Source organism: Hoplias malabaricus, chromosome 2 (assembly GCF_029633855.1).
Source record: "Hoplias malabaricus isolate fHopMal1 chromosome 2, fHopMal1.hap1, whole genome shotgun sequence".
Lineage (NCBI taxonomy): Eukaryota > Metazoa > Chordata > Actinopteri > Characiformes > Erythrinidae > Hoplias > Hoplias malabaricus.
Window position 1 is genome coordinate 60,844,572 of NC_089801.1, and position 27,649 is coordinate 60,872,220.

Here is a 27,649-nt window from a genome sequence, read left to right on the forward strand (position 1 = left end):
AAGAGTTAAAAACCACGATGACCCGATGAGTTCACATCCACCCCTGAGTTCTGGATACACGTTTTATGGATTCTGTCTTCTATTATTTCTCTTTTACCACTTCAAGGAGAGATGACCCACTTCCAGCCTTGTGAGTGCTCCTTAATTTTCATAATCTCAGCATGTCTGTAATGTCTCAGCATGGACACTTCAATTTGTGGTTTTGCTGGTTAAAGCTGTACCAGTAGGTATCAGGCTTAAGCCCAGTGCTGTCCAAATACATCTGACCAAACCTTTGAGCTTTTAGAAAAATGCTTTTCTGAATGGACACTGGGAGTGAAATTTTAGCCAAGAGTTGTTTCTTCTTCTCCTTCATTTTTGTACTGTATTGTGCCCAGCTGAGATAAGCAGCATTGTGGTGCAGCAGCTAGTGTCCCGGTCACACAGCTCTGAGGACCTGGATGTTGCGGGTTTGAGCCCCACTCCTGGTGACTGTGAGGAGTTTGGTGTTTTCTCTTAGTGCCCACTTGGGTTTCCTCTGGGTGCTCTGGTCCATGGTCCAAAAACACATGTTGGTAGGTGGATTGGTGACTTGAAAAATTTGTCCATTGGTGTGAGTGCACCACATTGCAGTACTGGTTGCATCAGGAAGGGCATAAAAACTCTGCCAGATCAATGTTGTGGATCATGGTTGATCCACTGTGGGGACCCCTGATGTGAGAGAGCATCACAGAAGAAAAAGAAGAAGAAGAAGGAGAAGAAGAAGAGGAAGAGGAAGAAGAAAAAGAACTGTATTCAGCTGAGATGATTTGGTCAATGCCCAAGGTATGATCAACATATTTAAGATTTCTCACATTGACACTGTTATGTGTTATGATGTGTTGTTTATTTAATGTATTGTGAAGACAGGTGATGGAAAAGAATCTCTGCAGACACGGTTAAAGGTTTAAATACATCTTTATTTACAGAAACAGTATCTTACGGGTTCTTAAGGATCCTGTAAGAGAGGAGTCCAATTCAGCACGCTGTTCTCTTCCCGGCTCTTGGCTAGCACTCCAATATATATGATTATTTACCTGTCCAAATATAGGAATATGGAGTTTGGTTTACATTTGCTGATTCAAGGAACTGAGAGAGAGAGAAAAAAATATATATAGTCTCGTATCCTTACTGACAGCTTATTCTAAACATTTCCTTCTTTGGAGCATAGATACAGAACATACGTATAAACTCACATAGAACAGTGAACATCTCTTATTGCTGCTCTTAAGCCCATATGCTTAAAATATAGATGTAATAAGAACCTCTACTGTTCTCAGAAGGCTTTAAACTTTATGTTGGATTATTTCCATAAGGAGTAGATGGCAATCATCCACTTATAAATTATGATTTCTATTGATGATGGAGGATAACTTTTGGATCACAAACACCCCTCCAATTCAACTAAAAGTTATTGTGTTACATGATCTAGAACTTGCACATCCTCATTTTTGTCTATTAGTTTACATAACAATGGATGTTTTTTTAAATTATTATTATTTCATGGGTGCAGTGGTGACAATGTTTAGAGAAGTAGACTTAGAAATGAAAGGTAGCTGGATCTGTCACCAGGACCAGCAGGAAAAATGATGTTTGGGGAAAAATAGCAGCACTTTTTCCCATTAACATCCATTCAGCAAGCCAGCCAACACCTACATTCTCCAATGACAGTGAGATAGCAGCCTACTTCTTTGGGTTTGTTTGTGCATGTTCCCAGCTTTTAAAGAATTGTATGTGTGTGTGTGTGTGTGTGTGGTCACTGCTATGGATGGGTTAACTGCAAAGTTTGATTGAACACATCTGTGTTAGTATATGTTAATTAACCATTGCCATGTAGTGTGTTAGACTTGTTCAAAACTACTTAGGAAAAGTATGCTCTTTCCAGGCTTTATAGTGTATGTATTTTTAAATAGCGTTTACTGTATGGTACATGTACTAACATGCAGTACAGTATTATAGAATAATGTGTTATAAATCTAGGACACATGTATTCAAATTGGAAATGACCATCTGTTAATGAATAGAAAGTAAGCATAATATTTTAGATATTTATCAGTGGCTTGATCAGTAAATGTTCTGGTGTCATGGATGTGTTTGATGTGTGTGTATCTGTGTTCCATGATGATACTGATCAGTATCATCCTTATGTAAAACTGCTGCAGGGCACTAAGTAGTTCAGAGGAATAATGAGTTGGATCACAGGAAAAATGCTTCTTTATTCCAGCTTCTGATTGAAACCAGTGGGTTCCTCTTTTTTAAATCCAAAGATTAATAACCACATAGTTATGTAGGACAGATCCTGGTTAGTGCAGAAGTTTATGCATCCCAGTTCAATAGACACAACCCAATTGCAATTGCATCCCAATAAGTTCAACTCAGCCCTGTGATGAGCTGGCTCCAACCAGCTCCAACCATTAGTCCACAGCTTTACACTAAAAGTCACATTCCAATGAAAGGGGCCATAGTCCTCTGTCCCATGTTTTAACAATGCATGTTGAAACTGTGCTGATTGAGTTATTCTTGTATCTCCGCACTAGGGATCTCTGCACTTCTGATCACTACAGTCATCAGTGACTCTACTGCCCTTAACAGTAAGTAAATTATAAGTCAATGCAGCAATTTTCATATCCCTCCTAATAACAAAGAGGGGTCAACACTTAGATACTGGACATTAGCAGTGGTCTCAAGAGAAAGACATTTTGATTCAGTACATTATATTTAACATTAAAACTTCATATAAGCCTAAATAGTATCTGGTTTTCCAGAACACAATGAATCCAAAATTTCCTCATTTTCAGGGTGATGTGCTTTGTGTTTTCAAAATGATTTTCTTTCATACATCCAAAGTTATGTTGTTGTAGAACCATATAGTTTCAATGTCCTTATTTTTAGAAATCAAGCACTCCTAAAACATTACTTAATGCTATATTTACCAGAACATGGAATAAAACTAGGGACGTCACTGACTGTTGATAAGATCTTTAGCACATGCAAATAAACACTGGACTCATTTCTTTAGAGAAATGGAAATTATTTTATGCAAATAATCAATGAATGAATATTACATATTACAAATAAGTTATGTATTACATGTACAGATGTCTTGTGTGCAGGAAAAACAACTTTAGAAAGTAATGTCTAATATTAACTCTTAACTGTTAACACCAACTCCTAACCCTCAGTGATTTTCCTCTCTCAGATGCTTGTCAGAATTATTCCACTCTGAGTGACCCCTGGCGTAATATTGGCTTCACCTCTTCTTCTTACACTGGAGGACCAAAGAATGACCTGAAATTGAGTTCAGGCTGGTACAAAATCTCTGGGATTGGAGGAGATATTGTGGTTTACAATTGCCCCAACAGCTCTGCTTCAAATCCTACAATACTCTGGACCAACAACAGCACTTCCACAGGATTTCAGCTGTATACATGTGATGAACTCGACTATAGCACTGGTGTCATGTGTGCTCAGCCGAATATAAGCACACAGGACTGTGGTGGAGGACTGATCCTCTACTATCTCACCTCAACCAATGGCGTGTACAACACTCGTGAGTACTTTTACTCACCTGAAATTTTGTTAAATCAAATTTTGCAAATGTTTTAGCATCTTAGCATGGTGTTTTGTTCATCCAGTTTGCCTACCTTCTTTAACAACTTTCAGACAGTCATACTACAGTCACACTAAATAGGCAGTGTTAGAAACGTTTTATGTATAGAACAACAGACAGAACCATTCTTAAACTCATTGGCTGGTAGTCAACATTTCAAGGTAAATTCTAAGCAGGAATGCACTGCTGTAGTTTGTTTTAGTTTTTATTCTGGGGTGTATGGCTTGGGCTCTATGGAGAAGTGTGAATTTACTCTACAAATATATAGGGTTTATCCATTGACAGCTGTCCTCTAGTACAACCCAAAGTACAGGTTTATATTTATGACCATTTGCAGAAGACCTTTTTTCCAGTAAGGCTTACTGTTATGATCAAAGTACACCAGTAGGCAAATGTCATGTTAGTTGTGCCCAAGGATTCTTATTGGCAAAGCATTATTTCCTTTTCCCAGCAAGAAATCAAAACTGTTTTCGTCTGCATACATTCTCTGAAAAAAAGTAATTGTGCTGGGACCCTCAATGGTATGTCATAGTAACTTTAATTCAGGAACAGACGTGTAAGTTATTTTACTGTGTGTCTGCATGGACATAATATATGTATCCCATTAGTGAACAATAAAGCAGACAATTACAAGACAATTTTCCTGAAAGTTGAGAAAGCAACAATAACCATGTACACACTCTCTATATGATACAGACCAGTATGAACAGCAGACAATTTGGAAAGTGACCTGAGTAATAGCAGCCTTGTTTTCCTATTTTTTTTTTCCTGTGCCCACAGGCCACTCCTCCTGCAGTAACACATCTTGTGGTGATCATGCCCAGTGTGGCCTTCCTTACGGCAGCTGTGAGTGTAATCCTGGACTGTTCCTACACGCTGGCGTCCTGCCCACAGGAAGCTCTTATGGATGCACAGGTGCTGGCTTTGTTTCCTTACTCTCTATAATAAATTTTGAATTAATGTTTGATTGATTATATGGAACTGTACAGTATCATCTGGATTTCATTCTGTTTTCAATGTTGACCACAACCTTAATGCCTATTATAGCCAAATATTAATCAATAAATTATTTTCATGTTTATTCTGAAATCAGTGATATCAGGAAGGAGTTCACATTCATTCTACTGAGGTTACAGCTTGTACACTTTTAGGAGTGTTTTATAAACTAGATACTGGAATATGGCTGTGAGCCATGAGAACATTAGTAAGGTGATGTTCTGATGTTAGATAATTAATTCTGGATGACAAACACCATGCCAGCTTATCTCAGAGGTATTGGATTGAGTTCCATCATGCCAGAGAAGACAATTCTATTTCTCAGCAAAAGTTTCACACACCTAGCCCATTCATGACTATGGTACTGTTGAGGTTAGGCTCATGTGCAGCTGCTTTAGAGTGTCATATGTTATTATGCGTTTTCCTATGGAGATATCATACAGCCAAATACTGGTTTAACAACTGCTGCTCTTTAAAGTCAGTTCACATTTTACAGTTAATTTTTCAAACCTCTGAACCTATAGCGTATATTGGCCATGCAGCCAGCAGAGGCAGCATGCAACAAGTTCATTTCATATTGTTTGATCATTGACTCTCTACAGAAGCATGTTTTTTGGGGACAGTGGGTTATTACTGTTTAGTACACAGGCTTGGTCAGGTATTTGAACCGAGTATCTGTACAATCTGTGAATCCGCATTCCTCTCTTTGCAGATCTACCATCATTACCAGATCAGTGTTTGGTAAGTATAAATGGCTGCAAAGAATGATCTTAGGAAAAGATAATAAGTCATATACATTGCTAATCATTCTTCATTGCATAATGAGATGTTTTTATTTTAGGATTCAGTAACGGTGCAATGTTTGGATCAAATCATCTCTCAGATTAAGAACAGCAGCTCTCTAGTGATACCAAAAGTGGTGAGGAGAGTTTTTCCTCTCAATGTGGACAATATTTGTGTTTTCCTGTTAACCCATGTTCACTTGTGCTTCATTAGATCATAAGCAGTACTTTGAATACAGTACTCAATTCAACAAACATTTTGGCAAACATCTCTTCTAACCAAAGTCAGCTGGTGTATTATGGGAACTCTATACTCAATGCCACTGAAACACTGGTGTCTGCGCTGGTGAGGAAAACAGATGTTGATTACACTGACAACATCACCCTCCCATCATTAGGTAAGGGAGAAAATAAATAGGAAATCCTGCTTTTAACTATACCAACTTTCTAGATGTATATAAATTAAATATATATAAATATTTATTTAAATCTCACAGAGGCTGCTGTATTTGTTCTTTGCTTAAACTCATCCTTGACAAAAATTCCACAACTGAACACAAGCAACGCTTCCTTGGAGATCGACCTTGTTCAAATTTGGAAGCAAAACAACGGTGAGGAGTGACTTGAGATGGTGTGATACATTCATTTGCTACTTTACACATTTCTTTTTTGAGCACCTGTTTTGACATGCCTGCACTATCAGAGTAAATGTATTTTCTTCTTCAGGAATAGCAGGATTTTTTTTGTTGCTGTTGTTGTTTTTGTTGATGTTTTTTATATTTATTTATTTATTTATTTATTTATTTATTTATTTATTTGCCATGCTGATTTAAATGTTGTATTGTGCTTTAGGAATAAACTCTGTAGCTTTCTTAAGTTACAGCAACATGTCAGGCTTTCTGAAACCTACACTCTTCAACACAAATGGCAGCATCAATACCATGCTATCCACGATAGTGTCCATCAAACTGATGGGCACCAATGACCAGTTGCAGCCTGACAAATCATCCAAGGCAATAAGCAGAAGTTTGGCTGACTCATCAAATGGTAATAATGAGCAAAACTTGAACATCACTCTGGAACATACTTTAGTGAGTTTCTGTTTATATTTATTATTAGAAATTATTTTATGTAGAAGATCTAATTGTTCTTGTATATATGTTGCCAGGTTGTCATTATGGTATGTACTAAACTACAACTGTATTCTATTAAAAACTGTTATACATAAGAAACAGTTTAGACATTTTTCCCCTTTTATTTGTAATGTCAAAAAGTCAACAAAGCCAGGTTTTATGTTTTCAAATAATCCTCTCTATTCCAACTAGCCCATGGAAAATGGAAGTACCCTACATTGTGTTTACTGGACATACACCAAATGGGAGGCTGGATACTGTCATGTTATTCAAACCAGTTTGAATCACACTACATGCTTCTGTATTCGCCCAGGAACCTTCGCTCTCATTATGCAGACCAGCAACTCGAATGCGGTAGGACACACAGATTCTAGTGCCTTAAAATTATCTTCAGTATAGTGTGAGACAATGACAGATTATACTAGATAAGGGAATGGTATTTGAAAAGATTGTTCACAAATTATGCTGTGGTTTTCTGAACAATTAACTGCTTTGTGTTGACTAATCAAGTAGGAAATAAGAATCCCAGGGGATTACAGTTTTTTTCTTTTTTTTATTTGTTTTAAGGACAGTCCTGAGTTTGACATGCTCTATACAATAGCCATATCAGTGGGGCTGGTGTTTCTGATCTTGGCTCTGTTGACGTTTGCCTTTTGTCCCCGGGACATGACAGTGATCAACGCAGCTCTAATCAACCTGTGTCTCAGCCTGTTCCTGTGTCAACTTCTCTTTCTGCTCACACAGAAATTCCTACTTGAAATATTTTTAAATTTGGGTCAGGTAACCTACATTATCCCCTTCAAAACATTGTAACATAAAAATTGCAACTTTACAACAGATAATGAATAAATAAATAATGGAATTTGGTTATTTTCCAAGCTATTTTGTACCATTTGACTCAATCCATTAATTGCCACTATAATTGCATGTAAAGGGTAACTGGCATTTCGAGTTTATAAATTTCAGGTTTTATCTGGCAATGCAAGAACATTAGAAAGGTTCTGATTTTGATTCCAAGGGTCCAAAAGATTCAAGAGCCCACAAATATTGTGCTACTTAGCATGATACTTCTGACATACTTTATCAATATTGTTTAAAGAAAAAATATGCAAGGGGCCCACGTTTCTAGCCCCATCCCCCAAAATTCTTGCTAATGCCCCTGTGCATGCCAAAGTGATAAAATATACAAATGCTTTGTTTATGATTCATTCTCCTTCTACCTCCCCAGATATGGTGTGCAGTGATTGCAGGTGTTCTGCACTTCCTTTTCCTCTCTGCTTTTGTGTGGATGTTCATTGAAGCTCTGCTGCTCTTCATCTTTGTGAAGAACCTCACAAAGATCAGATCAAAGCAAGAGGAGATGTTAAATTGGAAATATCTTGTTGTAATTGGATACATTATTCCTCTGGTTGTGGTGGGCGTGTCTGCTGGACTGTTCCCTGAAGGATACGGCAGTGAGAAGTAAGTGTGCAGGGTGGACAAAAGAATTTCATTGTATTTAAAAAAAACACAGTGTAAAATCTCCTTACTTGCAGCACAGTCATCTCTGCTACCTTTGGTGAGAAAGTTCTCAGCTCAGGCCCAGTCACCTTGAGTATTATGGTGAGAATGTTCATAGCAAAGGCTCCACCAACTCCACCATCATGGTGATGAAATTCCTACAACAGGCCCAGTCAGCTCCAGCACTGCAATAAGACATAGGATCAGTCAGTTGCCTCAACACATTGAGAAATTCTTAGATTCAGGGTAGGTAGTGGACCTCAAACTGTGGTATGTGAAGCAGCAAGAGGTGGTACAATATATTTAAATATATATTACTTGAAAGATGAAAGATTAATAACAAAAAATCTAAAGATTTCAAGTTTAAAATGCATAACATTTCAGTTCACAGTTTTCATAATTAAGCACATTATAACATAGATGGTAAGGATAGCTGATTGCTGATCGGATCATAAATGGCCACAGCAACCTTAGGGCATAGGTGTAGGATTGGAACAATGGAAATTTTGTGGCTGCCAGTAGAAAGATGGTGGGGTAGGTCCTATGTGAAGCTGTAATGGATTGGCATAGAATATTTTACATTTTACCTTGTGTATGATTATATATATATATATATATATATATATATATATATATATATATATATATATATATATATATATATATATATATATATATATATATATAATTTTTTCTTATGGTCTTTAAAAAAACAGGGCACCTGTAAGTGGTGGGGCAGCTTTTACTTAGGGAGGATGAGCAAAATCCATGTAAAGAAAGCTGCTTACTGGACAAAAGTAAATCTAAAGACAGATATGAGCAATTTGGATTTTATAAGGGCAAAATGGAAATGAGAAAAACAAACCGAGACCAAGTCTGAGAAATACTCTAGAGCCCAGAAGGACTAAATCCAGATGCAAAAATAAAGAGAAACAAAGTGACAGTTCTGTACATGTGAAGACAAAATAGAACAAAGTATTAAATTGAAAGAAAAAAATCTTCACATCATTAGACACCTAAAAAGTGCCATGCCTCCTTCATCTACTGAGCTTAGAGGTTTTGGTTTGATAATGGGTGGTACTTGGTTTAAAAACGTTTTAGAACCACTAGGTGAAATGCATCAGTGAAATGGGAAAATGTACTACATAACTGTAGTTAAAATATCCTTGAAAGATTTTGGCTTAGGCCTTCTCAGCTCCCTTATTATGGTGAGAAAATCCCAAGCTCAACCTCACATTTGCAGTGAAAATGTCCCTTTCTCAGGGCCAGCCAAGTCTACAACAGTGACACAAAGGACAAGCCCTGGTTCATGGCCCAGTCAACTCCACCACTGTCAACTGTGGGGGAAAAAAAAGCTTAATATTTTTCTTTTTCTTTAAATACAAGTATGTGTTTATATCTTTACAGCTGTTGGCTTAAGGCTGATGAAGGCTTCATCTGGAGTTTTCTGGGTCCTGTTTGTTTTATCCTTGGAGTAAGTGTTGTTGATTATGGTTTTAATGAAAAAAAATTGTTAAGATCCTGAAAAAAAGAAAAACTTCCACAACTTGCTATACACAAATGTGTTTTTGTCTTTAATGTTGTGTCACTGTAAAGCAAATTAAGAAATGATAAAAAAATAATATATATATATATATATATTAATAATAATAATAATTTATTTCATTTTCTTTCATTTTAAAGTCAAACATGATCCTCTTCATTGCCATCTGCCTCCTCATGTACTCTGCTCTGAAAAAACTCGACAATGAGATCCTTCAGATGAAGGTGACCAGGCGAGATGAAAACCTGATTAAAAGTGTGATGCTGAAAACCCTGGTCCAGTTTGTTATAATCGGCTGCTCCTGGATCCTAGGCTTCTTCAAAGATAGCAGTAATGTGGTGTATATTCTCTTCTTGGCTATCAACTCCCAGCAGGGCACCGCCATCTTCTTTATCCACTGTGTCTTCAACAAAGAGGTTAGAATTCACTCAATCTGTTTAGGACACTTTTGATGTTTGTTGATGGCAGGTAGATGCTTGTCTTTATTCTATCATTTACCTTTTACCTTCAACTGTTCCAACCCTAATGTATTATAATTTGTTTTCAAAATAAGTCCAGCATTAGAGCACCAAATTAATTGGTTGGGCTTCAGATGCAAAGTTGATCTTAGCTTTCTCTGTAATTATTCGCCATTTGATACAGAGAGACAATTTGGCCCTAAAACTGAAAAGCTGAATTCTGGTTTTAAAAACTTTACATCTCTGTGAAAACACACGGTCACAGTGACCATTGTTCAGGTTCACAGAGATCCAGACAAACCTACAAGGAAGATCTCAGACTTGTGTCTTAGGTATCTCAGCCCATATTCATAGCCTAATAACTGTGGATGTACGTGCCATAGCTTTTGGTGAAGAGACTCAGGAGATATGTGTGCTGTGTATTTGCAAACATATTCATAAAATTTTAGATATACGTTGCTTATGATTCACAGATCCATTTGTAGACCCAGTGGGATTTAGAGATATTCAGTCACATTAAATATGTGTTCTACTAGCTCTGCTGCTATCATTACATGTGCAGGTTAAACAGCATAGACATATCAAGGATCCTTGTCTTTATCCTTTGGCATTATAGAAGACTTTGGTTTGTTCATTGTTCCCAGTAACAATTGTATTAACATCAATGTTTCATACTACTAAGTACATACAAGTTGCACATGTTCTTTGAAAGTTTATTTTCTGCTTCTGTCTTTCTATTTCTAAGAAAAATGTGTCGCATCAAATTCACAGCCCCAGATTTGACAGCCCCAGCTATTGTTGTAAATAAAAAAAATAATTAAAAAACAATCAGGACACTGTTTTAAATTATACCTAATTAAAAATCTATTTTAAAAAACATAAATATTTAAACTGAGAATGTTTGTTTATTTTGAAAAAAATATTTGCCCATTTTGTATTTGATGCCAGTAACACATACCAAAAATATAAGGACAGGGTTGTGTTTACCACTGTGCTACATCGACTCTTCTTTTAACAACACTGTATTAAGGTTTGGCAAGTGAGGAAACCATTTCTGTAGTTTTAAATGTGAAGAATATTCCTATTCTTTCTTGCTCAGGGTCTTACATTTTTTTCAGTGGGTGACAGGTCTGGAGAAGTTTAGCTCCCCTAGCTATTGTAGCATCATGATTTGAGAATGTGCTCCTGGCCTTGGGTTTAAAATTGTAATTTCTCAGCATTTCTCAATTTTAAAATTGCTTTCAAGTAAATATACATTTTAAATGATTTGTTAATTCACTGCATTGTTTTTATTTACATTATGCCCAGCAACCCATATTTTTGGATGTGTGGGGTGTAAAATATTTTTTGTTCCTTTGTTCATGTTGTGTTTCTCTTCTTCCTTCAGATCAGGGATCAGTACAAGACCTTTCTTTATCGTTGTTGCTTCTCTAGCAAAACTGACCAAAAGCAGCCCAGAACAATGACAGAAGATGTCTCACAATCTTACCATTAAAACGTGGCTTCAATAATTTCATTACACGGCAAATAGCATTTAATGAGAGCTGAAGGTATAACTGTGGTGTTTTTATAAATAAAAAGCCACTAAACATATCAGCTGAGTTATAGCTAATGAATAGTCTTAACAATTTAGACTGGAGATGCAGATTGGACATATTTTTCTTCTACGAGCATTTTACCTACATGGTCCTACATTTAAGGATTTAAGATTAATCTGATGGTTTTACTTTTCTGAAGTCTCTCTCTCTCTCTCTCTCTCTCTCTCTCTCTCTATATATATATATATATATATATATATATATATATATATATATATATATATATATATATATAATATTGCTGTAATATTACTGCACCGCGACCCTGAAATGGAAAATCGGAAAAGAAGATGAATGAATGAATTAATGTATATTGCTGTAAGAATGTCATATAACAGGATCCCCTTCACTCTGTTCTTTCTGTGAACATGTATCTTAGATGCCATGAAATTTAACATCCTTATGTTGACTGGCTTTAAGTTTACCCTTAACCATAATCTATGATTTTACTTTGTATATTTTCTCTTTAATGAAGCTATTTAAAATGTGTAATCAGGTAAAAAAGGATTCCACTAAATGTTGTAAAATATGTAACTATATAATTCATTTTTCACATTGTTAAATTGCAATTACATTTAAAGTAAAATTAAATATTTTAATTTGCACCCAATGTCACTGTTGTTGCTGTAGATCTCCTCTTCAAAACATCTTCTATAAAGAAACAGCTCAAATCTAGTTGTGGTGTTCCTTTAAAAATTAGTTCAGAGATTTCAGAATTCTTAGTAGTGATCACAGCTGTAGTTAAAGGAGCATCTGTAATACAGACAACCAGCAGTTCAAATATAAACTGCAATACGGGTTCAAAACACTGAGGAGAGTTTTCTGCCCCCTTATCCAGATGTGAAGCTAACTTGGGTTGCCAAGCTGAAGACAACCCAAACTACACCAATGAGACTTTTGTTTCTTCGCAGCTAAAATTATTGCCCCAAAAATTGTACATCATTTCACAAAATGTATACAAGCTGCCTCTGGTTTTTTTTGTATTTACCAGCTTCATATTTGACTTTTCTTTTCCATCTAAAAAGTTTCACTAGGCGAGGCTGGTGTTATCTTCTTTATCACTTTTTCTTTTTCACCTTAAATGTAATTTTAGGAGGCAGATGTTTGCTGCTTGTTCCCAAATTTTTGTATTAAACATTTAACTCCAACTTTTTTTTTTTAAGAACAAACCTGAAACTGAAAGTTCAAATATAGAGAACTTTGAAAAATACAACAGTGTTTATTTTCATTTTCCACTTTCCATATATACAGGTGCTGGTCATAAAATTAGAATATCATGAAAAAGTTGTTATTCCAGTTATTTCAGTTATTCCATTCAAAAAGTGAAAATTGTATATTATACTCATTCATCACAAACAGACTGATATTTAATTTAAAGATTATAACTGACAATTTATATTCTATCTCAGAAAATTAGAATATTACTTGAGACCAATACAAAAAAGGATTTTTAGAAATGCTGGCCAACTGAAAAGTATGTACATGAAAAGTATGAGCATGTACAGCACTCAGTACTTAGTTGGGGCTCCTTTTGCCTGAATTACTGCAGCAATGCGGCGTGGCATGGAGTCGATCAGTTTGTGGCAGTGCTCAGGTGTTATGAGAGCCCAGGTTGCTCTGATAGTGGCCTTCAGCTCTTCTGCATTGTTGGGTCTAGTGTATTGCATCTTCCTCTTCACAATACCCCATAAAATTTCTATTGGGTTAAGGTCAGGTGAGTTTGCTGGCCAATTAAGAACAGGGATACCATGGTCCTTAAACCAGGTACTGGTAGTTTTGGCACTGTTTTTTATTATTATTTTCAGCCCCATAATCAGTGAGTGTTGACTGTTTTTAGCAAAAAATAATATAAAATAAATAAATTAATTAATTAATTTAAAAAAGTTTTTTCTTCAGCAAAAAATAGTGCAATATACTTTAAAATACCTGGTGATTTTATTTCCCTTTAACCTACTAAATACAGCCTTAATCTCTTCTGCAGTTATTACAGTAGTCATGAGTTTTTGGCTTTCAGTAAGGGCAGATACATACAGGGTATTTAAAAAAATACTTTCTGATTCCCTCCTCTCCTCTGATTTATAGTGTATACTAGATTATACTGTAGTTTCTGTGTTTAAGATAACATATGCTTCAAAGGTTTATTCAGATATTTCTAACATTACCTGATTTTCATGGTGTTTATGTTCTTATTATTATATCTTATTTCTTAAACTTTAGTAGTTTAAGTAGTAGTAGTTTATTTTTTTCAGTCTGATTTTCTTTTTCAGTGAAGATGATGCTCTATGTTTGCCTTTTAAATCTGCATTGGTAGGTTAGGCAATGTCTAGACATGTCATATTTCATCCAGATATGATCTTTTGTATTGTGCATTGAAAGTAGATTCAAAATCAGGGGTTGATTTCAATAAACAAAGGAATGTCTTTATGAAGCATTGTCAACTTTGTCTTTATACAAATCATTACACAATTATAACTCACAGTGGATGTATAAATATACTTTGGGTAAAATAAGGAAATATGAGATACATGTATATCTCCTATATTTATCTAGTTCACCTGCTGTGAACTGTTGCTTAATCATCACAGAAAAGCTTTGACCAACACGACTGGGCCCTATTGAGTTTCACAACGCCAACGATTGGCCGTAGAGCTATAAACCTCAAGTGCTGGTGTGTGGATCACTGGAACCGTGGTCTCATAGATGAACAAACTGCTAATAAACATTCAGACAGTATGTTGGATAAGCATGTGAACTAACATTTTATTGGTGATTACAAGATTGTTTGTGTTGTTGTTGACTCAAGGCTGTTATTTTAGAATGAGGTTCATTATGTAAATGTTAGGGCTAATTTGTTTATCAATAATTTGTATATGTGTAACTGTATATGTGGAATACCAGGTTCTCACCACTAGGGATCTCAGCACTCCTGATAATTACAGTCACCAATGTTCCTCATACACTTTACTGTAAGTGCACCATATTTATCAGCTCTGTACAAGTACCCACTCCTGTGTGAGTGAAACTGCAGTTATTGTTTTCATAATATATTTTATTAAAAATACCAAAAACTGCCCAGATTTTTGACATCTGCTGACAGTGACAATTTATCATTTTAATTTTTTTCCTAAAAGAGCAAATAACATAAAAATATGGATTAAAAAGCTTATTAGACCCTGAGTGTTTAGACTCTGACAAGTTCTTGTTCCGTAGAGTGGGTAATAATTTAATGAGGTTTAGTGCAGAATTTATGATCAGTGCTGGTGTGGACAGCAATTGGCTAGGTTAGGCCAGAGAGACCTGAATATTTCTGTATACGATGCATACTCACCCAATTTTATACTGAGATTGCCCTCATGTGGCCGATAATGACTTGCACACTCACAAAACAGAACAACGCACAACATAAATATTACAACTGGGACTTCAGAGTCTGTCAGAGTTTGGTCTCTTTAAGGTGGACCCAGTGGTGTTCACTGACTATAAAAAACCCATAAAATATAATACCCCCCCCCCCCCCCCCCCCACACACACACACACAAAAAATAATAATATAAATTATATGTTGGTGTTAATTAAGAAATATCAGTGGACAATACATCTTAAGGCAAGTTCAGCTGAATCAGAGTGTTAGTGGAGGTGTTTAATGATCTGCCCGTTTCCCTACAGGTCTCTTCTGTAACTAGGTGTTGTGTAACTCTGTGCTGTATGTACCTAACAGCAACTGCCCAAAGGCAACTTATACAGAACCAAAGATATGGTGAGTAAGACCACCTTGTAACCATTGTTAGAATGTTTGGAATTTTTTTTTATTGTAACAGTAGATTTAGAAGATTTTCTGTTGTTAGTATAATATCCCTCTTGAAAGCTAACGCCCATATATTTATATATCTATCTTGTAAGAAAGCAAGTCTCATAGCAACATTTGTTTGCTCCAAATGATGACAATTGCTGCAGCATTTCAAACATGTTGTTTCTAGTATGTATTTGATTATGTAGGACTTACTTATGTCATGTGATAATTTCAACATATCTTCCTTCAAACGTGACAAGGAAATCTGTGGATTTGGGTTGATTCTGCAATAATTTACCAAGAACTGTAAAATACTGCTGTTACACAGGATTTAAAATTAAATTATGTACAAACTGATCTATGCCTGTACATTCTAGAATTAGGACAAAGTGGTTGTACAAGATGAATGAATTAATTTTGTGAACATATATGTTTAATTTTAAAGGCTACATTCAGAGGCCTATGATACTTTTTCCAAAACATTAGATTTACAGAAAAATTTACACATTTATTTTTAGGAAATTATATTTTTAATTTAGATTGTACTGTATTGATTTTGATATTATGGTAAATATTACAGAAAAAAAAATCTATGTAATAAAAAACAAATTAAAATTAAGTTAATTAAAGTTTAAATAATTTTAATTTTATATTAAAGTTTAATTTTATTTTTAATATTCACATTCATTTTATTCTTGACAAGATTTTGCCTACAACAATTATAGGTGTATTCCATAAATTCATAATCTATTCACCATATGATATAAAACTGTAATAGAACCAACATTTTCAGCAACCTTCACAATACCCATGCCTGAGGAGCCTGCCAAAGTAAAAATCAGAATTAGCAATATGATTACGTTATTTAGGGCATCCAGTGCATTCAGCTGGAGAATTTTCTCAATGCAACAGTGGTAATGAAACATTTTACATGTCTCTTTGGTGATGAATCCCATGCATTTGGTCTGCATTAAAATTTCTACAGGATTAGTGAGTACCTCTGAACATCCTACAGCCCTATTATTTTATTGTTTCTGATGGTTACTTTTGGCCAGCAATGACACTTCTTTTTGCCCAGGGTTTGGCATACTGGTCACCGTAGTATATGGGTCATCGGTACAGTGTCATAGGGGAACAGACTAAGGGGTTTTTATTGTCCACTTTGAACAACATTGGATTTTATTTTCTGAGGTTACTCTTTGAAGATAATTTTATACTGAATGTTGCAATATATCTGTGAGGATTTGATTGTGTTCAACTAGATGTTGTATAATTTGTTAACACTTTATAATACAGCCCACATCTTAACGTGTACTATTGCCAGCTGCTACTGTGCATTTTCACGCGTTTTATGTGTGTGCATTCCTGTGTTTTAAAGTGTGTATAACAGGTACTTATATACTTACTTACGGGTACTATACTTACCAGCCCGCATTTTTACAAATATGTCCCTGGCATTTAATACATCTTCTCGCATTTTAAAGTGTATTTACCTGGTACTTACAATGTACCTTCCCTTACAGATTAAGATTTATATGAATCAGTATAAAATACAATTGGGGACTTTCTTTTTATGCTTTTATTCAGCAGGCAAGTTTCACTCACATTCCAGGGTTTATTTTGCTTCTAATTGTCTTGTACTTCATTATATGGTTTTGAATAATATGACGAGCATTGGCTCTATACTTCTGAAAGGTCCTGTAATATTTGCATTAGATGTGCCAGTGTTCATGAGTTTATGGAAGTGCAATTTAGTTTGCATGAGACTCAGGTACTTAATTGTATGTAATTTAGGTAGTTTATGAATACACTTCTTCCTCTTTATTTGCTTCTGTAGACCATATCAGTATATCTGCAAATCAGCTACATCACCCTCATATCTACCTCCCCTATTCCACCTGCCATATCAATAAGCCTGTTCCTATTAAGCCAAAAGCTGACATATACTCTCCTGTAATGCATTCTAAGTCAGTCTAAGAGGACATGAGTCTGTATCAAATGAAGCTTTAATAATTGTCTGGATGAGCTGCCATTATTCAATAAAACAAGTTAACTTCATACTGACTCTGGTGCCTTCCTGGGCTCTCAAAGGCCTTCCCAGTCTGATGTCTATCTATGATTGAGTGGAAACAGTCCTTAAAGTGGAATTAAGATAAAGACTTTGAAACCTTCCCCACAAAGGTATTAGGATATAGTTACACTTTAATGTACAGTGACTCTGAATATTCAGTAGTAGAGCACTGTAATGTGTTTGGTCTGAATGTGTACTGGAGAGTCCTGATTTGCATGACTCTATGACAGAAAGTTCAGTCTGGGTTTATTTGTAAATGTTCCTTTCATCCAAGAGCAGAATCATCTGCAGGAAGTTGGGTCTATCCAGCAGGAAATTCATGCCATGATGTTTGTTTTTGGTGTAGTTGATTGGCTGCATAATAAATGCAAAACCCCCAGCTTACCGGAAGAATGCAATGCAAATATTTGTAATTTAACATAAGCAGAAACCTTTCAAATGCAGGGGAAACCAGTCAGCATATGTATCAACTGATAGGGGAATAAGGAGGAAAACAAGCATTAAAATAAAATTAAAAAATGAGCAGAAAAATAATAAACTTTTTCACATGTGAGTACTTACTAAAATTATTTTATTTGAGTCTGTAGGTGAATAAGAATTGAATGTCATTTTTTTAATGAAATGCTTACTGTTCATATTTTTTGTATGCATAATTATTTCTCCAAACATTTCTGCTATGTATGGACAGATAAGTAAGAATGAAAATTGGAATATGCTTGGTTTTAATTTGGCATATTTGATCTGTACTGAATAGCTTGGATATTTATTTTGACTATTTATGTTGACATTGTTAGGCATTCTTTCTAATTAATAATCATACCATACATTATGTATGTGTTTGTTTGGACAAATCCATGTTGATTTTAAAGTCCATGTAGTTTTTGAATAATTTGTTTAATTTCCTATTCATAACCTTTAGATCATGTGATGATCAGAAAAACTATTAAAGCCTTAGACACAAGTAGCATTATCTCTGCTATTAGCTTTTGCACTAACAACATAACATTACTTACATTTTGAGTGTATTAGAGCTTATTTTTCTGCTGTTTCATATTTGTCACTTCCTATTTAAAAATCTTAGAAAACCTGAATCAGAACCTAGCAATTGAAAAGTCTCAGTGAATTTTTTATCAGCTTTCTTGATTTATAATTTAACACTTTTGTGAGGCTGCTTTTCTTAATATATGAGCTGGTCATTTTTTTATGGTCATAATTTGTAACTGCCATTGTTTGTTTCTATGAAGCCATATAGTTAGTTGCTTTAGATTGTGTTCATAGGACGATAAAAATCTCATGTTTAAACACCTCATTTAGAGTTCATCTTTGTAAATATTATTATTATAGGTGTTGGAGACAAAACCTAATGTAACTATTCATTTCAACACACACCCAGGTGGCACATATGCTTTTGCCAATGACTACTCTTTTGTACAGTGTGGAGTGTTTCACAGACTTTTCTCCACTGGTGTAGTTAAACTTTCCTTCAGTAGCATACCAGGCTTTGAATGTTTAATTGAGGATCATCAATCAATTTATTTCACTGGAATAATAATGGTGCTTTTTTCACTGCATGGAACCTACACACAGCATTGCTATTTTGTTTTTTCCAGTGGCCAACTCTGGTACCTGTTCCCAGGAACCATGTACGTTTTCAGAACTCTACGGGTTCTAACTGTGTTGAGTAAGTTCTAAATGGTGACATGTAAACCCTGAAGAGCGTTGATTGGCCAGAGTCATGTCAATCACCATGAAATGCAGAGCTCTTTCAAATCCAGCACAAACTCACCACTTGTAAAATCTCTTAAATTACAGCAGATTTCACATATATTTTTATCAGACTCTCAATAGCAGCTCGTAACTTTACCTTGTGGTGTTTTGAATAGGTTTATATGCTCCTTGGGCTGACTAAAGTTTCCAGTGAAAGCTGAACATGCAACAACTAAAACTGATCTGTGAGAACTGGGCAACAGAGCCATGTTTAGTCCAAAAAACAAAACAAAACAAAACAAAACAAAAATGCGAAAACACAATGAGTAAACAGCGCCTAACTTTGCCGCTGCTGTTGTTGTGGTTTACAAAGCAAGATTCCTGTTCGAAACTGGGTTTTTTGATATCACCAGCTCCATTTGACGGGGGATTGGCGCCCCCTGTAGCGTGTCTTCCTACCTTGCGCCCAATGATTCTGGGTAGGCTCCGGACCCACCACAACCCTGAAATCCATAAGCGGTTACAGACAATGAATGAATGAATGAATGAATGAATGAATGAACTAAGACCATATACAGAGAATTTTGCGATCAATATTTGTTTAAGCAGTTTATAAAATATTTTTTTTTACATGTGCCTGTGTATTATATATCAGAGGCGATTGCTCTAAGACTGCAATGGAAGCTCAACTTCCCCTAAAATGTCAAACAATAAGTGATCAAATATATACTGTTGTGTGTACATGTCAGTGAATAAATATGCACTACAACGCACTCAACTTTTGTTCAGAATCAGCTTCTTATCACTGGTAAAGACGCGGCTTTCCTCTCAATCATTCCCTTCACAGTGATTTAAACAGTGAGGACGCTGAGTGTCCACAGAGTTCAATAGCGAAGCAGCGAAGTGCAGCGAAACGAGACGAGTGATTGGATAAATGCTGGGCTTTGTCCCGCCCATCGGACGCTCAGCGTCTCTGGGGGTCTATGGGGCAGTGGGCTGGCCTCGGCTGGCCCGGACGCTCAGCTTCTGCATGATGATTGGATGATCTGTCTGAGGCTGAATCCATTTTTGATTGACAGCGAAATGAGCGAATCAGCGACCCTTTGGTGTAAAGATCCGTTGGAGCGTTACATTTTCATTCTGTTCTGAGTTGAACTGGACACTTTGCGAATCCTCTTAGCGGCATTTTCTTTGTTAAAAACGACTAGCGACAAATCGAGCTTCAATTTCTGGTGGAGTTTTTTGTAGCTGCTTGTGTTTGGAGACTGACTCCTATCACTCTTTCTGACTTCTATCTCAGTTTCTGTCCAGCGAGTGCTGCTGAGCCCCTCCACCGTCACAAAGCACTCACAGGCGGACACACTTCACATGGGCCAAGGCCGTTTAAGCCTAGCTCTGCTGGCCATTGAGAGGACACTAGTCAAGTCCCTGGAAAAGACGCCTTGTTGGTACGACAGGGTCACAGATCATTTCCTTTAAAAGGAACGGAGGGTAGAATTTACGTATAAATAAACCGACACATTTTATGATGTAGGCCGAAATTGAGCTTCCCCTCCTTGAAAGACCAGCATCCGCCACTGATATATGTATAATACTCTATTTTCAGTATCATACAAACCAGTGGCGGATGCTGGAGGGGAAGCTCAATTTCGGCCTTACTGTACAAGACAGAGAGATGCACAGCATTTTTGAGTATATTTTACAGTTTTATTTTTTTTTCTCCAGGGTTCACTGTGGTCCTGCTCATTACCATCGCAAACAATAGCACAAATTTAAGTAAGTAAAGTGCAGTGTTAATGTTTGTAGCTAATTTTGATTCAGTTTTAGTCATAATCTTTTGTCTAAAATGTGCATATATTTTTATAGTTTTGATGTGAAAAGTAGATCAACATTTTTTTTCTATATTTCAGTATCAAAACAAATACCTGTAAACGATAAAGCCAGTACATATGCATTTTCTGTATTTTTAACTCTACTGTAATATATGTTAAATGTATTTGCAAGTTAATATTACAAATATTTTTATTTGTTAGAATGAGTTGCACAATTTCACAAGGGAAAATCAAGAGTCCTTCACAGTTATTGCATATGTGTTTCAACAGTAGCTACAGGAAATGATCCCTGCAACAACTACACTTCTCTGGATCAACCCTGGAGAGCCACCAATGAGACAGGACTGCACATTTGTGACTACGACTTCACCTGGAACGGCTGGTACCGGCTGCTGTATTATGGGATGAGTGTCCGAATGCCAGAAAGCTGTGTTAATGAATCCAGATGTGGTACTGATATCACTCTGTGGCTTAATGGCCCTCACCCTCAGATTGAGGATGGTGTAGTCACTCGTGTGGTCTGTGGGAGGCATGGAAGTGACTGCTGTTATTACAGATCCATTCTAATTCAAATCAAAGCCTGCCCAGGAAACTATTACGTCTATGAGTTTGTCAAGCCAATCCTCGGCTATTCAGCTTATTGTGCAGGTACCGTTTTTTTTTTTGTTTGTTTTTGGTATTCTTAGGGTGTGTTTTATAGTAATGTTGTTAAATATTGTTTTATGTTTATATAAATATGCCTTTTATTTTCAGATGTCAGCACTGACACGACCTCATATATGACCAGGGTAAATGCATCATATATAAATATGGGTAGGTTTTTAAAACACATGACAGTGTTTATATTTTGAATAAATACTATTGGAATATGTAGGTTCTATTATTATATAGTGTGCAGTAATATGTCAGTGATGTCTTGGCTTTTATATAAATGTACAATAACCCAAAAGATATGCCCACATAAATGGTGTGATATGAGCTGATATTTTAGAACAAGAGAGAATTCTAGAAGCAGAGTGCTGAACACACTGAAGGGAGTGTATGGTTTTATAAGGATGGCCAATGAAGAGAGAATTGCAGTTGTCTAGATGAGATGACATTAATGCATGAACTAGAATTTCTTTTTCTATTATAATTATATTTGTTAGGGCGTTAATATGAAATTCAAAGCAAATTCAGGAGTCAAGAAGTACACCTAGATTATAACCACTGGAGAACATTTTACAGCCACGCCATCAAAGTTAAATGTAGGATCAGAGATCGTTGATAAAGTGAGCTCTATTGGCAAATAGGAAATTAACCAGCAAAGTTTAGTGTAGAGTAAGTTATGCTAATAGTTGAGAGACAGAAGATAAGTATGCTGTGATTAACTTTGCCAAATGCTACACTCAAATCTAAAAGAAAAAATATACTGAGCACATCAGAGTCAGTAGCGAGTAGTAGATAGTAGGGGATGTTTCAGTATTGTTCTTTGTGTGGAAGCCAGATTGAAAAGGTTCAAAAAGTTAGTTGTCTCTCAGGAATGACTGCACACCTCAACAGAGCAATGGAGTATAGTGTGACTCTCACTTGTGTTGTAATTTTTAATTGTGCCGCTGCCAAGTTTGCACAGACAGGGCAGGGACAGTGCAGAGCAGTAGCACTGTTGGTCAGGGATATTAATCAAAATACGCAAACCCTGTGTGACAGCGGGTTTATATGTCACTGCTTAATTAGCTCACAAAACACTGTGGATACAGAATGACACAGCTATAACTTAAACACCATAACTGAAGAAGCATGATATATTGCAATCGACTTACATGGTCTTGGAGATTGACCTGTTAATCTTGATCAACTGGTTGGCAAACACTGCTTTAAAATATAAGCCACTCCTTGTTCTCCCAGACCCCAGCACTCAGCAGTAAGGACTGAGGAGCAGAATTCTTACTTCAGATTCTTACATCTCAGCACTTGTTTTGTTTGTTTTGGTCTAGTTGGGACCTCAAATAAATATGTCTAGTAGGAGCGGTGGGTCAATCTTAATATCTCTGCACTGCACTCAATTTATGCCATGTGTTCTGGCATCAAAATGGATAGGCAGCTCACAAACACTCACTGGGTGGTCTTATTTCAGTGGGGGAGATGAGCGCCAAATCAGCACATTGATTACACATGTACTAAACTAGTGATTTATTCACAAGTCTTTTTTTAAAAAAAGGTCAGTCAATGGTACAATGTAGGTGTTCCACTGGCATTTGGTTGAAAATGACACATTAAAATGTCTGTTTATGATCTTGCAATTTTTAAATAAGTAAGAGTTCTGGAGATAATTTTGTTTCATAACGATGTTTGGTTCCACCACAGACACGGCAAACATCAGCTCTGACCCCTGCAGTGTCTATACAGTTCTCAATGATGACTGGAGAAAACCAGGCAGTTTCTATTACACCAGCTACCGTGGTCATGATGACACTATTGTTGAATGGAGTGGCTGGTATCGACTGTATCTTAAGGGAAGCAGTGCTCAGATCGCTGAATCTGCTTGGTGTTCGAGTTACATGACCTGTGGAGGTTACACACCACTTTTACTCGGAGGATCTCATCCACTGCCACAGGACGGTATCGTCACCAGAGAAATCTATGGGTCCTATGGCTATGTGACTGATGGCTCACAGTGTGGTTCACTAAAATCAAACCCAATCCAAGTCAAAGCCTGTCCAGGAAATTACTACGTCTACAGACTCGTCAAACCAACTTTATCAATCCCAATGCCAACGTACTGTGCAGGTAAAGACTGTATCTCAGTGCTCATTCACTGCCAGCTGCAGTATTAACATTCAATACATATATAATTCAAATTCTGTAGAACACTTAATTATTTTTGAAAAAAATTATGCATTCATATTATATATAATATTTTATATTTTGCATCTTTGTTCATGGCAGTATCTGTCAGTCTACCCAGTTATGATCCCTGCAACACCTACACTTCTCTGGATCAATCCTGGAGAGCTACTAATGCGACTAGAGGATACAACTGTGACAACCAATTTGGAAATGGCTGGTACCGGCTGCTGTATTACAGGATGAGTGTCCGTATGCCAGAGAGCTGTGTTAATGAATCCAGATGTGGCACTGATATCACTCTATGGCTGAATGGCACACACCCCCTGATCACAGATGGAATAGTCACTCTCGGGGTCTGTGGGAAGTCAGGAAATAACTGCTGTTATTACACATCCACACCAATTCGAGTGAAAGCCTGCCCAGGAAACTATTACGTCTATGAGTTTGTCAATTCAAACATATGCTATGCAGCTTATTGTGCAGGTACCAAGTTTTATGTCATAAAATATGTTTTTTTTTTCCTTTTTTTTTGGAAGATCAACAGTGATTTTGCTCTTATCTGGCTACTTCTGTTCTGTCATGCCCCTTTTAATTTTTGTAGATCTGAGCATTTGATAATTAACTTTGACAGTGTAAATTATATATCCTTTCAGAAACAGTAGCAATGTTACATTTCACTAAAGTTTTTCTGCTTTCTTATGTTTTCTTTTGTTTTTGTTTTTTTCATAATTTTATTTTTGTCTTCTCTTCAGATGTAAGCAGTATCGTTTCAGTCAGTCCTACTTCGGCAGACACTAGCACTAATGTGACCTCCCCTCCAGGTATTGCATCATTAACATTGTCATCATCATCATCATCATCATCATCATCATCTTCTATATTTCCATATATTAATTTTTAACGTAAGATTGAGAGTGGAACTCAGAGTTAAAATAATTTTTTATTTGACGTTTTTTTTATTATTTTCACTTTTTTATTTAATGTCCATTTTTCAGGTGCAATTGACACCAAAGCAGTTATCACTGGAATGAACACGAGTCCAGGTAGGTTTCCAGAGGGACTTTTATAGATAATATAAAAAAAAATGACACAATGACTGTGGAGGTTCTATGTTCATTTGAAATTCAGAGTAAGTAAAATCAGAGATGATATTGTTTCTTAAGGCTGCTGTGACTTTGGCTTGTTTTGTTTTATGGAACACTGATGCAGAGAAAACAGTTACATTACACCTTCACTTATTTCATTTGATTCAGTAAGAATTTTTAACAATGAATTTTGCCCTTAAACTAGGAACTCTGAGTCTTTATACTGCTGTGATTTATTTACCATTGATTATGCTATATTTTTTTTCTATAATAATAAACTTTTGTGTTTATTTGTTTTAATCATAATATTAAAAATATTATAAAATATTAATTACAGCTTTTTTGGGTAATGAATTTGTTTTGTTGTTTTGAATGTGAAAAATTAAATACAGTTCTTTCAGTTCTGCCAGTTGTGTCATCATATATATATATATATATATATATATATATATATATATATATATGCTTTTTATGCATATTTTTATGCGTCTTTACAATTATCAATCCCCATCAAACAAGACACACATACATGCTGCCCTTGGACTGTACTCTGTGCTTATTTACCCCTGTGCTATATGTAGTTTTTTTTTTTTTCGTTTTTTTTCTGCTTGCGTTCCTCTAACCATGTCCAGCACCTGTAAGCTCACCTGTCTTTTGGTTCTATCCTTCTTACAAAACAAAACATATTGGCCCTGTAGAGGTTCAGCATCATTTGCGACATATAAAACATGAATGACTTATTTATAATCACAATCAATTTAATGAACATTATACTTTGTCATGGCCAAGGATACCCTTTTCTGTCCTATTTTTTATTGTAGGCAGTACAATTTTATGTCTTTGTTTCAATTGTGAGTGCCTCCACTGTCTCTGCTTCATTGTCAGCTGTTAGAATGAAATTGAACGCAAGAAGGACATAATAATTTACAGATTAAACCAGCACTACTGAAGTATTGCACTACTGAGTAGTACTTCATCATCATCCTAATAACTATGTTTATTTATATAGCTCACACTCCATGCACAGGGATGCATTGCAAATACAAATCTCAAACATCAAAAATGACACAAACGCTGACTCCAAGTTTTGGTGAGAATTCCCAGTCTCAAACTTCATCACTGTAATTTCTGCTAAACCTTCTGCTATGGCATCAGCGAACAAGATACCCAAAAGTATTTATTCTAAAATTTATTATGTAAATTTAACTTCAGTTATGATGAGAATTTATTCTGGTGTTCCATGTCTTAGATACATATGTGTGATCCAGCTAAACTCCACCACCACAGTAAACATGTCCTGGTCAGGCAATTCCATGAATGCAGCAAGTTAAACTCCAGTACCATGATAAATGATGATTTTTGTCCATCTTTCAGATATGAGCACTACCACCTCCACATCTGCTTCACCAACATCCATTAGATCAGAACTGACCACGACTGAAAGTAGGTTCATTTCATTATCACTCCACACTTTTAGAATTTTAAATAAATTTTCATACCCATCAGTACATTATCTGAAGGATCAGTGTTCAGAATAAAGTAGGGGTTTTATAATTAACATTGAGTAGTAATGATGTTGTGGATTAAATTAAAATGGAATTTGGCTAATAATAATTAATTTTGTCATTTTCAGGTGTGCGCACCACTGTCACAAAGACATCAACAGCCACTAACACTGAACTGACTTCCTCTCCAAGTAAGACTGTGCACATCAACACAGTACAAATTGGAAATTATATTATATATGTTCAAAACAAAGTGGATTTTTTTAGAAATTGTCTTAATTAGAACACAGTTTAACACAGAAGGTTTTTTTCGTTTTACTTTTTACTAAAGATGTTTGATTTTATTTCTTCAGATTTGAGCACCATCAATTTGGTAAAAGTCACAACATCAGCAACGACTGGCACTGAATTGACAAGTACAGCAAGTGAGCTTCATCAGAATGAATTTATTATGCTCAGAGTGCACCCCTAGACTGTTAACTTTCACAGTTTACAGAACAATCCTTTAAAGAAGATAATTGTTCTTTTCTGCACAAAATGGAATAAGACTAATTGAGGTTTGAACGCTGCCAGCTGCCAGTTTGTCTATGTAAGCGGTCCACTGTGATGCGCTCATGTCTGAAAAAAGATCCCACTATGAAAAGACAAGGAATATTTGAGTAATATAGTTTTTAACTGACAATTTCATTTTATAAGGAAAACAAATAAAATTGCAACTGTCCATATGTGGACAGTGCATTAGATTATAAAGTTGTACACATTTTCATTTGATTTTTGTTTTGTCTTAAGATATGAGCACCATCAATTCGGTCACTACGACAACATCAGCAGCTATGAGCACTGAACTGACCACTACACCAAGTATGTCACAAAAGGGAGCTCTTAACTTTCACAAACCTCATGTGAAAATAAATATGTTATGTACAACACTTCAAGGTTTATGCACATTATTTGATAAAGATTTGATTTTTTTTTCAGGTGCGAACACCACCACTTCAGCCTCTTCTTCAACAACGAGCATTAGCACTGAACTGACCACCACTCCAAGTAGGTTCCCAGAAGGACAGTGTAACTTGGAGATTAAATCAGACCTGTTGAGATTCAGAGTAGTTAATAACTTACAATACTTTACAGCTGGTACCTCATCACCACCACCATCATCATTGCCATAATCATTACATCATTCATTCAT

General features: G+C 35.9%; 1 protein-coding gene across 1 annotated transcript; it reads left to right on the forward strand.

Moving 5' to 3' along the window:
- Positions 1 to 11,801, forward strand: LOC136687605 (adhesion G protein-coupled receptor E3-like). Its single transcript, XM_066662109.1, has 15 exons — positions 1 to 130; positions 2,556 to 2,609; positions 3,218 to 3,568; positions 4,409 to 4,543; positions 5,337 to 5,365; positions 5,466 to 5,543; positions 5,621 to 5,804; positions 5,904 to 6,017; positions 6,259 to 6,497; positions 6,732 to 6,893; positions 7,107 to 7,319; positions 7,768 to 8,000; positions 9,447 to 9,513; positions 9,723 to 9,998; positions 11,428 to 11,801. The coding sequence occupies exons 1-15, from the start codon at positions 112 to 114 to the stop codon at positions 11,533 to 11,535; spliced, it is 2,262 nt and encodes a 753-aa protein (XP_066518206.1). The 5' UTR covers positions 1 to 111; the 3' UTR covers positions 11,536 to 11,801.
- Positions 11,802 to 27,649: the final 15,848 nt, after the last annotated feature.